Source organism: Vespa velutina, chromosome 9 (genome assembly GCF_912470025.1).
Source record: "Vespa velutina chromosome 9, iVesVel2.1, whole genome shotgun sequence".
Taxonomy (NCBI): domain Eukaryota; kingdom Metazoa; phylum Arthropoda; class Insecta; order Hymenoptera; family Vespidae; genus Vespa; species Vespa velutina.
Window position 1 is genome coordinate 1,211,320 of NC_062196.1, and position 12,403 is coordinate 1,223,722.

At 33.0% G+C, this 12,403-nt stretch overlaps 1 protein-coding gene across 4 annotated transcripts; it reads right to left on the reverse strand.

Annotated features, from left to right (window-relative positions):
• Positions 1 to 6,010: 6,010 nt before the first annotated feature.
• On the reverse strand, positions 6,011 to 11,350 carry LOC124951515 (acetylcholine receptor subunit beta-like 1). Of its 4 annotated transcripts, none has more exons than XM_047500016.1 (6): positions 10,887 to 11,350; positions 10,592 to 10,728; positions 10,473 to 10,502; positions 10,254 to 10,408; positions 9,025 to 10,072; positions 6,011 to 8,922 (listed from the first exon to the last, which is right to left on the reverse strand). In XM_047500016.1, exons 2-6 carry the CDS (start codon positions 10,646 to 10,648, stop codon positions 8,758 to 8,760), a joined length of 1,455 nt encoding a protein of 484 aa, XP_047355972.1. In that variant the 5' UTR covers positions 10,649 to 10,728; positions 10,887 to 11,350; the 3' UTR covers positions 6,011 to 8,757. The 4 variants fall into 4 exon arrangements, with proteins under 4 accessions (XP_047355972.1, XP_047355970.1, XP_047355971.1 ...); XM_047500014.1 differs by having other exon boundaries at positions 10,831 to 11,350; XM_047500015.1 differs by lacking the exon at positions 10,473 to 10,502 and having other exon boundaries at positions 10,831 to 11,350.
• Positions 11,351 to 12,403: the final 1,053 nt, after the last annotated feature.

Genomic DNA, 12,403 nt, shown 5'->3' on the forward strand with positions numbered 1-12,403 from the left:
AGAAGAATAATAACTCAGCCTGTCTTGTCCAATGGTGACACATGCGAGTTTGTTATATAAACGATAAACCTTATAATAATGATAATAATAATAATATTAATAATAATAATAATAATAATAATAATAATAATAATAATAAATGATAAATCATAAATCATAAATAATAATAATAATAATAATAATGATAAATAAATAAATAAATAAATAATAAATAATAATAACGATAGAGCTGGTAATAATATTATTATTACATTTAAACAAAAATAATAATAATAATAATAGTAATAACAATAATGATAATACTAATAATAGTAATGATACTAATAATAACAATAATAATAATAATAGTAATAATAATAATAATAATAATAATAATAATAATAATAATAATAATAATAATAATAATAATAATAATAATCATAATAATAGTAATAATGATAACAATTACAATAATGATAACGATAATGATAATGGTATTTATTAATAAAAATAAAAAAGAAATTCTCGCCTGTATAAAGTGTTGAAGTTTTCTTTTTACATCGTTCAGGTACAGTTAACGTGACCTCTATAAAGTATTGTTTTCAAGGTTGAATATAGATAATGATAAAGAAAGAAGGGGAAATAGAGGAGGGATCGTAGTGTAGCGCAAATGTCGAGATAGGATGAAGCGAAATGTGTGGATAAAAAAGAATGCAAAAAAAGAGAGATATTGGTGGGAATAAACGATGCCGTGATCTTTCGAACGTCTCGTTTATCTATCGATCGAGCGCGTTTTCGATGCAGGAAAAGCGAAAAAGAGAAGAGAGAGAGAGAAAAAGAGAGAGAGAGAGAGAGAGAGAGAGAAAGAGAGAGAGAAAAAATGATGGTGTAAAAAAAAGGTCGCCCCGTTCGGCTCGCATTAAAAGTGATCGAGATCGAAACGCCTCTTTAAAAATAACAAAGAAAAAGCAAATAAAAATAAAAAAATAAAAAAATAACAAACAAGCAAACAAACAAAGTCGAATCTCAACGTAAATCTGATTCGTATTTTCGTGTTTTTGATTCCGTAAAATGTACTAAAGAGATATTTTGCAAATTTTTCTTTCAGACATTAAACATGTTTTTTTTTGATTTTTCTAAAAATCGTTGTGTCCGTAAAAATTTATTCGTAATTTTTCTTTTGAGGTTATTTCCTCGTGATACGCACGTGTACTCGTCGTTAGAAATTTCAGTCAATCAACTAAAAGACAATCTTTCGAATTCCGAAAAGTTACGATGACGATTAGGTGTCGATGTGATTTAAATGGTAAAACGAAAACAATGATTATCTTTGTTGTATGTTGCTTGTTTCGATCTAATCATCGTAATTTAACGTATTGCAATCAACACCCAACCAGGTTACGTATCTACATTAGTACGCGTTTCGGTACTTCTAGTACTCCTAATATCTAATCTGGCACGTAACGAGAAATAGATTCAACGTCGATCTAACACAGCGAACGACATCGAGTCAACGATGATGCTCATTATTGATTCGATATCGATCAATGCTAACTGTATATTTTATTATGATTGATGAATCTGATGTTACAAATTGGTCGAATCTATCGTTGAAATAAGACACTTTATAAAATGTGTTCAAGATATAATGTTACGCATAAGGATCTTTTCTAAAATAATCGAAATATTAGAAATATATTCAGACATTTAAATATCAGATACTTATCTATTTTCTAAAAAGTAAACGAAAGTCTCGACCTAACAAAAAAAAAAAAAAAAAAAAAGAAAAAAGAAAAGAAAAAAGATATGAAATAAAATTGCAAAACGTTAAAAAGGATGAGACCGATAACCAACGCGATGTTTCGATTAATCGATCGCTTTATATCTTATCTTAATAAGGTCTATTGTATTATAGCACGCCAATGTCTTCCGCCATTAGTCTCCAAGTATCGCATTAATACACTAATACGTAAAATTATAAAAGTTTCTTTCGCTCGTAAGAGTAAGTAAATACAATGATGATAAATTAAATTGTGCAATTGAACGTAATCGATTCGTTGAAAATGTTAATATGATTAAAAACGTTCCAATAAATTTCTTCTATTGTAAATTGGATTTGTAATTAATCCTTGAATAAAATTCAATTAATTTGTCACTTTTTATTAAACTTCAATGAATCGATTCGTAACTTTACAAACGATCTTCGTCATATTTTGGATCGAATAAATGGAAATTCAACATAATCGATTATCGTCGACTCGAACCACGAAAGAAATTTAATCGTATTTAAGCTTTTTAAGAGAGACAAGTTAGGCTTTTCAAATATTTAAAAAAGGCATTAGGTCAGCTCGGAAAAAGATCGAATAGATCAGTCGAGACGTTTGAAGGATTTATCAGCGATTTTCCATTCTTGATTGATCATTCTTTATACATACGTACATATATATATATGAATACATAATATTAATATATATGTATATATATATATAAATACATAATATATAATATTTATATATTTATATATATATATATATATATATATACATATATACATATATTATATGAAAGAAAACTATACAGAAAAATATATTATATACAGAATGAGTAAATTACGATCGATGAAAATGCGCGAATGATGTTCGAGGGACTGTCCGAATACCTAAATTACAAATCAGATTCATAAATAATAATAATTATAAATTAATTGACGGTAGCAATGAGTCGATGTTTCTTCTCATTCTTTACAGTACTTTTCATCGTAAATTTGTGTTGTCGTAAAAGTATTGAACGATATTTTTAATACTTATTTCGAATGTGAAAATCCATTGTGATAGTACTGTGATCGAAGGAACATGAGAGTGTAATTTTTTAAGGACATGATGGAAAGTACTAGGAAAAATAATTAGAAACATATCGGTGTATAAACAAAATTTCAAAGGACTCGTAATTATTAACAAAGAACTTGAGAAAAGTAATCTATTCAAGAAATATATAAATTCGTACTTATTCATCTTCGTTTAAGTTCTTACGAAGATTAAATTCAAGAAATGTTCTTCAACGATTTTTCGTAATTCTCGACGCATTTTTCACCGATAATGTAATTTCGTACAGCCTGTACACGCGAAAATAATAAAAACATAAATGAATTCCAAGCATTGTCAAGGATCTATGCTCATGTATTTGAGGAAAAATGTTAAATAAGATAACCAAAGCGCAAATTCATCCATCGTATCTATTATCGAAGATCGATCGATCATAATTATCCACATATGGTTTATCGATTGTTCTGTCGATATGATAAAAGAGAGCGACGATCCGTTTTCGAAATTTTCTCACTTGGTAATTTCGACTAATCGCGACGTGATTGTTGAATCGTCTCTAATTAATAACTAATGCTAATCAAATGATCAATGCCAAACGGTCGATTTATTAACGATGAAAAACGCGCGCGTGCTTTTAATGAGCAGCGAGTATAATTAGAATTAAACCGATTAGGTGAGACGCGAGTTTTCAAGTGCCAAATCTTTATAGCTTACTTCAAACGAATGCGCGAAATCGCATAGAAACGTTAACTAGCCAAACACGAGGATGAAGAGAAGAGTGTACGATAAAGTATTTCTAAGAAAGAGAGAAAGGAAAACGCACGGCCGTTTATAATAAGAATTTTTTTTATACTAACGATTAAGTTGAATTTTTTTTCTTTCTTCTTTCCTTTTTTTTTGTTACGTTCATTTTCCTTTCTTGCTTATCGATTTATTATTCCACGTCACAATTTTCTTCCACGTTTCTGCTCACTTTCATTTGCTTTCCGTGTACTTTCCGTGCGATTAAAATAATCGATAATAATAATAATCCAATTAGCGTTGAGCTCGATCCGTTCATCTGCAGCGCGACCAAGAAAAAGAACGGAATATCTTCTTGTCAGCCTCGAATTACGCTTTGCTCGCAATATGAAATTCCGTGTCAGTCCTCTTCTTTCTAGGATAACCGCGATCGAGAAAGGTTCTGGCCTTGATGCAGAAACGTGTATACAAAGAAAGCGAGATAAAAATTTGCGTAATTAAAAAAAAAACAAACAAATGGACGAAAGAACGAACGAACGAACGAACGAACGAACGAACGAACGAACGAACGAACGAACGAACGAACGAACGAACGAACGATCGAACGAACGAACGAACGAACGAACGAACGAACGAACGAACGAACGAACGAACGAACGAACGAACGAACGAACGAAAGAACGAACGAATAAACACGTCACAGCCATAAATTGAATTTAAAACGATTTTTACAAAAGGGAGTTATTTGTAAACGAAAAGCGGTATTTAAAAAGATAAAAGAACAAAAAGAAAAAAGAAAAAAAGAAGATAAAACGAAAAACGAAGCAGACAAGTTGTAATCATTTTTTCAACAGGCAATTCTCGTTCCTTTCGTTTTTTGATCTATCACGCTAGCTCACTATGTGCAAAATGCGGAAACTCCGTTATCCAGCAAAACGAAATCTGATCTATCGAAGGAAAGATATATATATATATATAATAAGTTATGTAAAGCTGAACGTCTCAGAGACGAAAGAATAAAAGGTGAAAGGTAAAGAGGAATAGAAGAAGAGGCAAAAAAAGAAGAAACGATAACGAGAGAATAATTGCTAAATTTAATGAAAACTGGAATGATTAAACGTGTATCATTAAACATAATCTATACATATTTAAACTATTGAATGCTAAAGGTCATATTCGTATAAACCAAAAAAATTAATAATCAATTAACTGAATATTAAAGCTAGCCTGTAATCAATAGAGACGTAGTTAATACTTTGACAGTAATTATAGGGGCGATTCAAGGTAGATTTGTTAGAAGTTAGGGTCAACTTTATCGAAATCACTTTCTCTCTAAACTAAAAAAAAAGAAAAAGAAAAAAAAAAAGAAAAAACCTAATTATCTTAAATTAACCTATGAATTTTAAATGAAAGAAGTGCTGAGAAAAATATACACACTCTTACACACATTTTACACACATACACACACATAAACACACGAAGACACGTGACTATTAAAGAGACCGATTATATATTGACACGATCTATCTCTTCTAATACCTAATAACATTATTTCCCTATATACTTTAAAGAAAAAGATCGTCTTCTATATTGTCCACCGTTACTCAGTCGTCGATGCGTTTACAATGATGCCACAAGTGTAATCATTTAATAAAAAATGGGCGTATCTCGAGAATTCTAGAGGAGGAAGAACGCCAAATAGTTAGTTCAACTGAACGAGAAAAAAAGGAAAAGAAAACAAAAATACGAATGACTATTAACTACTACTACTACTATTACTACTACTAATACTATTACTACTACTACTACCACTACTACTATTACTACCATCACTACTTTTTTCCCGTTTGGACCCTGGTGGGATGATGCGATTGAACTGACTCACCCCGATCTCACTTGACTTTTAATTATGCCTCGACAATAGCCTAGTCTAACAATAGTAAATTCATATTGAAGGTGACAAACAAGATTAATGAAAAACATTTGTTATATTTCTATGCTGGGCTCTTTTTCGAGGCAGAAAAAAAACGTTGATCAATATGAGAATCCCTGTTAACTGGTGAGCACATAATCGCCGCATTGTAATATTATTACCATTATTACGTTATTATGAAATTGTTGAAATAAATGAAATGAAAATAAACGTCTTCCATTTCCTTCTTTTTTATTTTCTTTCGCGTATACACGTGACGCCCGTCCCAACGTAATAATCGCGATGGGCTAAAAAAAAAGAAAAAAAAAAAAAAAGAAAAAATCAAATAATACTTACCTTCATCACTTAATGGGTACGCCTGCGAAACGATATAAAAAGGATTATAATAAAAATAATAATGATATAAAATAAATTTTAGGAAATAAATAAAACTTGTAAAAATCTAAGAAGATTTACTACGAGATATCTACGTAAAAGAATAAAATTCGATTAAATTGATGCGACTTTATTTTCTCGTAAAAAGAACTATCCATGCTGATTCCTTAATCGAATAACATCTTTATTAACTAACAAATTAATTTTATGTACGGGCATAATATACATCATGCATAATAAAGTACAAATCTTCGGCTTAACAGTTTTCTCGCTTACACATAACGTAAATTAATATACATTCGATAATACGATCATCTTTTTCTCTATTAGATAAAAGAAATTCAGTTTTGCGCATGTATAAGTCTGGCTCGTCTTATTACAAACAGAGCACGCCTTCATACTTTGCCTTTCATTTTATTATTTACCTAACAACAAACACGTTTAAACCACTAGGAATTGTGCCAGTGTTCGTCGAATTTTCAATAATATTAACATATTTAATTTAACCGAATGAGGTACTTCCTTTGATAATAACATATATCACCGTTATCCTACTGCCACATTTTTTTTTTTTTCATACTCATACATCGTCGGCAAAAACTGGTCTCGATTGATTTATAAAAAACGCATTATGAATGCACATAGAGTAAAATCAAAAAATGAATCAAAAATCGGCAGGTAGCACAAACCCTAGTCAGCTTATATATCTGATGTCTACATCCTAATTATTGTATTTCTTTGAGGAAGACGCATGGCACACTATCCAAGAGGAGTCGACGCTCTAACGATTAATTATTTTCAATCAAGCTCTTTTCGGATCCTATACGATATAGGTAAGGTAAACATGATTTTACTCGAGACATCGAAATACTTATAAAAGAAAAAGAGCTTTACAAGCTATTCGATCGTTAGAGCGTCGACGCGATACACGCTAATTGTAGGTAGGGAAGATTTTCGATAACTTCCGAAGATTTTTAAACGACTTCAATCCGTAGTATGATATATATATATATATATATATATATATATATATATATATATATATATGAATTATTTCAGATGAAATAATCACATGCCGAAAAATTATTTCATTATAGCTCTGATTGATCGACAATAGAAACGGAATGGCATTTACAATGGAATTACGAGGATTAGCTCGTTAATGATTGATAAGCATAAAATTAACGATCACAATCGCTAATAATTATCGTTTCTGCGAATCAAACGAAGCACTCTCTATATATTTACAAACGGTTTTACTTATTTCTCATCTCTTCTTTTCCTATATCGATAACGATGGGATAAATCTCGAGGCACCAGAGAGGCAATAACGTATCCGATAAAATTAACGACTTGAATATTTCTTTTTCTTCTTCTTCTTCTTCTCCTTTTTCATTCATTCATTCATTCTTCTTCTTCTTCTTCTTCTTCTTTATTTTCTTCTTTTTTCATTTTTCTTTATTTCTTTCTTTCTTTACGAGGGACGAACATTCTATTAGAGAAAACATGACCGTTTAACAATCTTCTGTACAATATGGATGCAATTATTACGGTTTATATGTACGAGTAGTAGATGCCTGTACGAATACGTACGATATTCTAACAACGAATAAAAGTACGCAGGGCCGTGACATTGTGCTTCTAATGTGTGCGTTTATAAAGCTATTTAGTATGATCTGTCTCGATCAGCACAGAATCCCATTATCGACGAATAATATAATCGATCTCTTCACGTCCACCATTTATATTTTTCTTTCTATTTCTATCAATAAATCACTGAACATTAATACTTCAAAAACATTCGTCTTTCTTGGCTCGTCTCTTTGACAAAAGTTATGTTTCATTTTGTTTAGATACGATTTCATCATTACGATATACGTATGAGTCGAAATTAATTAAATATCGTTTTATAGTTTCGCTCATTCTTTCTTATAATGATGAAATTAACGCAATAAAATTCAAGCGCAAATTATTTAGACGTGTTTGGTTCAACGACAGAGAAAGTATATCATTTTATCGTTAGATATTACATATTATACTCTTATTGTAATATATATTTTCAAAATTATATTTTGACGACGAGCCACCAATGCATTTTTGTTTCGTGATGTTCTCTTAATGACGAAAACAGATGCAATCGAGAAAGACAGAAGACAAACATTAACAAATGCCGTTTGTTTTTACTTCTGATTCGATTCCTCAAGTTCGCGGGACGAAACGTGTGATAGATCAGTAACGTTTAGGGAAGACGATAACGGTAGAGGCAACTACGATAGCTCTAACGATATTTTTCTATTTTCGTTGAAAATTGTCTTTCTTTGTGATCAACATTCTGTATTTTTGCTCTCGATTCATGATCAACGAATATTTAAGAAATTATTAATGGATTTTCGCTTAAACTTTTAGAAACGTTAAAAAAAAGAAGAAATAAAAACAGATTCTTAAGTCTCTATCACATATATCTTTGTATTACCGTTAAAATAATCAAAATAAAGAAATGAAGCGATCGTATGATAAAAAAATCGCCGTATATATATATAATGCCATTTTGTTTAATAAGACTTCTTAGGGCAGTTACACGGGCTTCGTAATTTTGTTTATTCGCAAAGAAAAATGCAAGAAAGCGCTCTCGATTAAATTTCTTGGACCTCCTTACAAACAATACGAATGTTCGTTTTATAGTTTCAACGTAACGGTAACATCGTGAGTTCGTATGTCATCGTTCATACGAGAATTAGGCGAACACCCGTTAAATGATTATTTCGCATTTTCGCATACGTTCCAGAAATATTTGACGGAATATTTTAGCGAACGAATACGCATTTGATAGTAAAAAAGAATTTTCTTCGTCGTTGATGACCGTCGAAACTTGGCGAAGAATAATATACGACAGAATGGATAAAGCGATTATTTGCCGCGATAAATCTCTATGATATGATCCTGGTCCACATACTCGAAAATATGGGGTGCATCCATTAGAATCCCTATAGTACCAGCTGTGGTGACTATGAAGAAGGTGTAAAGCTGTAATCGATCGATCACCATCGCAACGTATTTCCAATCTTCCCTTGTCTAAAAAAAAGAAAGAAAGAAAAAAGGAATGAAGAAAAACGAAAGGTTTGAATAAAGAACATAATCTATCATAATTGTAAAAGAAAAGAATAATCGGCTCACCTGTATATACAGATCTTCGTTTCTAAGATGCTCAGCAATGAATTCGACTGCCTCAGTAGCTTTGCTTGCTTCAGGACTTAGAAGAACAGAATCTGAACTTTCTGATCCCCTTCTATCGCCAAGAGCCTCACCGGCACCTGCTGCGCTCGAGCCACTGGTCGTATGATGAACCTTACGATTGATCTTACAATTTGGATGATGCAAATCGGATAACTCCATTACTTCCATCTTACTCTTTGCCAAAGAGGATGGCAGATGTTTTGGCAGTTCCGTAGGACTACCGGAATAAGTCGAAGCTGGCAGAGTTACGCTTGGATTCTCCATCATCCATCTGAGACGCGTCTTCTTTGGTCGTCGCATTAAAAGAAACTTTGGTAGATACTTCAGAAAGACTTTTCGTATCATTTGCGGCATCCTGTGAGTACGTGGCCCACGGAAATTCCAATTTATAATGATCACGGTTACCAGGATACTAACGGTATTCATGATGAAAGTAAAGAGAAGATACTTGGCTATCAACGGTAATACGAGAGACGTAGGTGGTAGAATTTTGCTAACCAGCAAAAGAAACACAACTAATGATAGGAGAATACTTATACCGAGTGTCACCTTTTCACCAGCTTCCGCGGGTAAATAAAAGACCAAGACGCAAAGGAAGGAAATCAGAACTGTAGGCAAGATCAAATTCACCGTATAAAAGAGCGTCTTTCGTCGTATTATAATGTAGAACGTAATATCCGTTTCGGTTGGTAACTCGCCCTGGTAGGTATTCAAGTAAGCTGGTACACTGATTATATCCCAGGTACCACTTTTCCAGTAATCTGAGAGATCGACAAAGCTTTTGTCGTTGTAAAGGGCTAAGGATACCTGATCGCCATTGAATGTCCACGAACCAAACTTCATAATACATGTTTGTTGATCAAACGGAAAGTAGGTGACGTCAATCGTGCAAGAACTTTGGTAGATCGCTGGTGGTACCCAAAGTACTTCGCCATTCGGATAGATCAAAACGTTACTTTTGTAACGTACCTCGTAATTACCATCGGCACTGAAATAACATAAATACACAATTTGTCAGAATACACATACATACACGCGCGCGTATGTTTGTGTATATATACACATTTATTAATAATATACGTGTGTAGGTTTAGCTATTTTCATGGTGAAGGTTAATCCGAAAAGAAGCTTTCTAAAGCCTTTCTAAACATATTTATAGTAGGACTTACTTGTTGAACAATACTATATCCGGCTTCCATACTTTATCGGGCGGTAACCTGAGCACTCCAATGCCACCATAATCCGCTTCATCCCATTGCAATTGATAATCCATCCATACGAATCTCAACCATACGTTCGATTTCATGATCTGATTTTTCTCATTCTGAAAATAATATTTCATTGTGCCGTTAGCCAAATGTTTCATCCAAAAACATTTCAATGCTTACCAGTTTTGATCCTTTAAAGAAAAGAAATTCCTTTAACGAGCGAAAGAGAAAAGAGAAAAAGAAAGAAAAGGAAAGGAAAGAAAATCGTCTTTCGATTTTGAAAAAATAATCAAACCCACCACGTTGATAAGCTGAACGAAGGCGAGTCCAAATTTGACGTGCACCTTCTCTGTCATATTTTGCACCGGTCTGATCAATTTGTTGTAGCCTCTAAAGAGATCTCGCACCAACCTCTCCTCATCTTCAGAGCAGAGACCTACGAAATGATTTGACTCGTTTATGTGGAATAATCGTTAAAAAAATTTTCTAAAAATATAAGACTTTCATTCGAACATCGACATTGTATTTCGCCGCTTACCGATGCAGAGTATCGACGATATAAGAATGAATCGTGCAAAGCTCAAAAAAATATACATTTTTGGAAGGCGTTGTCGAGGTCCCACCCGTATACTCGTGCGCTCGATGTCAGACCGGGCTGCAGATCAATATGAGAGCGCAGACGCTAGCCAATAAGTGCATTTCCTTTCTTGCCGTCTCTGTCGACATTCAAGCATCTCGAAAAAATCTCGTTCGAATGATCATTGAATTTCTACCAATACGATCTTCACGAACTTGACAATACGGGGGAGATGATGGTCGTGGTGGTGGTAATGGTGGTGGTAAGAGAGGAAGAAATATCGGAAAAGGTGGAACTAGAAATAAATTTATAAAAAGAAGTAAAATAAAAAAGGAAAGAGAAAGAAGAAGAAGAACAAGAAGAAAAGAGAAAAGAAAAGGAAAAGAGAAAGATGCGTTGATCGCGTATAACGCACTCATCAAAAGACTCGCGTGCAGAAGAGAGATGAACGTTCGTAGCTTGGACTGGCCTCTCCCTACGACTCGCACCCCACCGTAGTAATCGAAGGGTGCAAGGGTGGTAACCTCTGACATGGATGCGAGAGATCTCGCTAGCTAGCGCGCCGATACGTCCTTCTGCCGGAGCTGTTTTATCGAGGGATTCTGGACAAGTTTTATAAGCGTTGGTAGTATCTTTCTAGACCGGCGACTCTCTCTCTCTCTCTCTCTCTCTCTCTCTCTCTCTCTCTCTCTCTCTAAATATATATATATATATTTAAATTATTTATTAAATATAGGTATTATTTCTATATTACTTCCACTTAATTAGTTAACTGTCTACTTTTTCCAATAAGCTATGGTAACTATTTATTTAATTATTTTCAATCGATTAAATGCCAATTATTTCCTTCTGTTCTTTCGAACCATATAAGAACGATGTTTCGAGGAAATATATTTTGAAACAAACCTTATTTTTTGATTATGAACTGGAAGGTTTAAGAGAAAGTGGAAAAGTTCTTTCTATTAAATTTCGAAGGAGGTAATTAATCGCATCGAAGGTAATTCTTGTTTTTCAATGATTTCTTCAAGATAGTTTCAACGTAAACTCTATTAGAGAACCGAGTCGTTAAGTAACGGATATAACTTTCCTTGGACAAGTTATTTGATCGTACGAGTGTCCCTGAAACTTCACCTTTTGGCGGGGTCCACCCTTCCGACTAATTACCGTGAAATTTCCTACGTTCCATGTTTCGTGTAGACCTTTAACCTATGCAGTTTGAAACTTGCTTACACACTGGAGGCTGCAACAAACTTGTAATTATGAGTTATTTCGAAACGCTTCCTCTAACTTCACTGTAACGTATCTGCGCTGACTATGCCGTGACTGCATAACGATATATATATGTATATGTACATATTACTACAAATACGTATCTATCGCGATACTTTGATATCAATTATTTTCTCCTAACCGCCGATATCATATCCTTTGTATGGCTAACTTTGACGAACGTCATTTTTACGAACGATCGGACGCTTAAATTAAATCAGGATTTTTAATTAATTTACTATCGTCGTGATGCGAACGAATGTCA

Excerpts from the sequence above, each read along its gene's own strand:
- LOC124951515 (XM_047500014.1), bottom strand. The coding sequence starts at position 10,888 with ATGTATATTTTTTTGAGCTTTGCACGATTCATTCTTATATCGTCGATA. Across the intron at positions 10,409-10,472 it reads TCTTTAAAGGATCAAAACTG|AATGAGAAAAATCAGATCAT; the intron begins GTAAGCATTGAA and ends TATTATTTTCAG. Across the intron at positions 10,073-10,253 it reads GATATAGTATTGTTCAACAA|TGCCGATGGTAATTACGAGG; the intron begins GTAAGTCCTACT and ends ATGTTATTTCAG.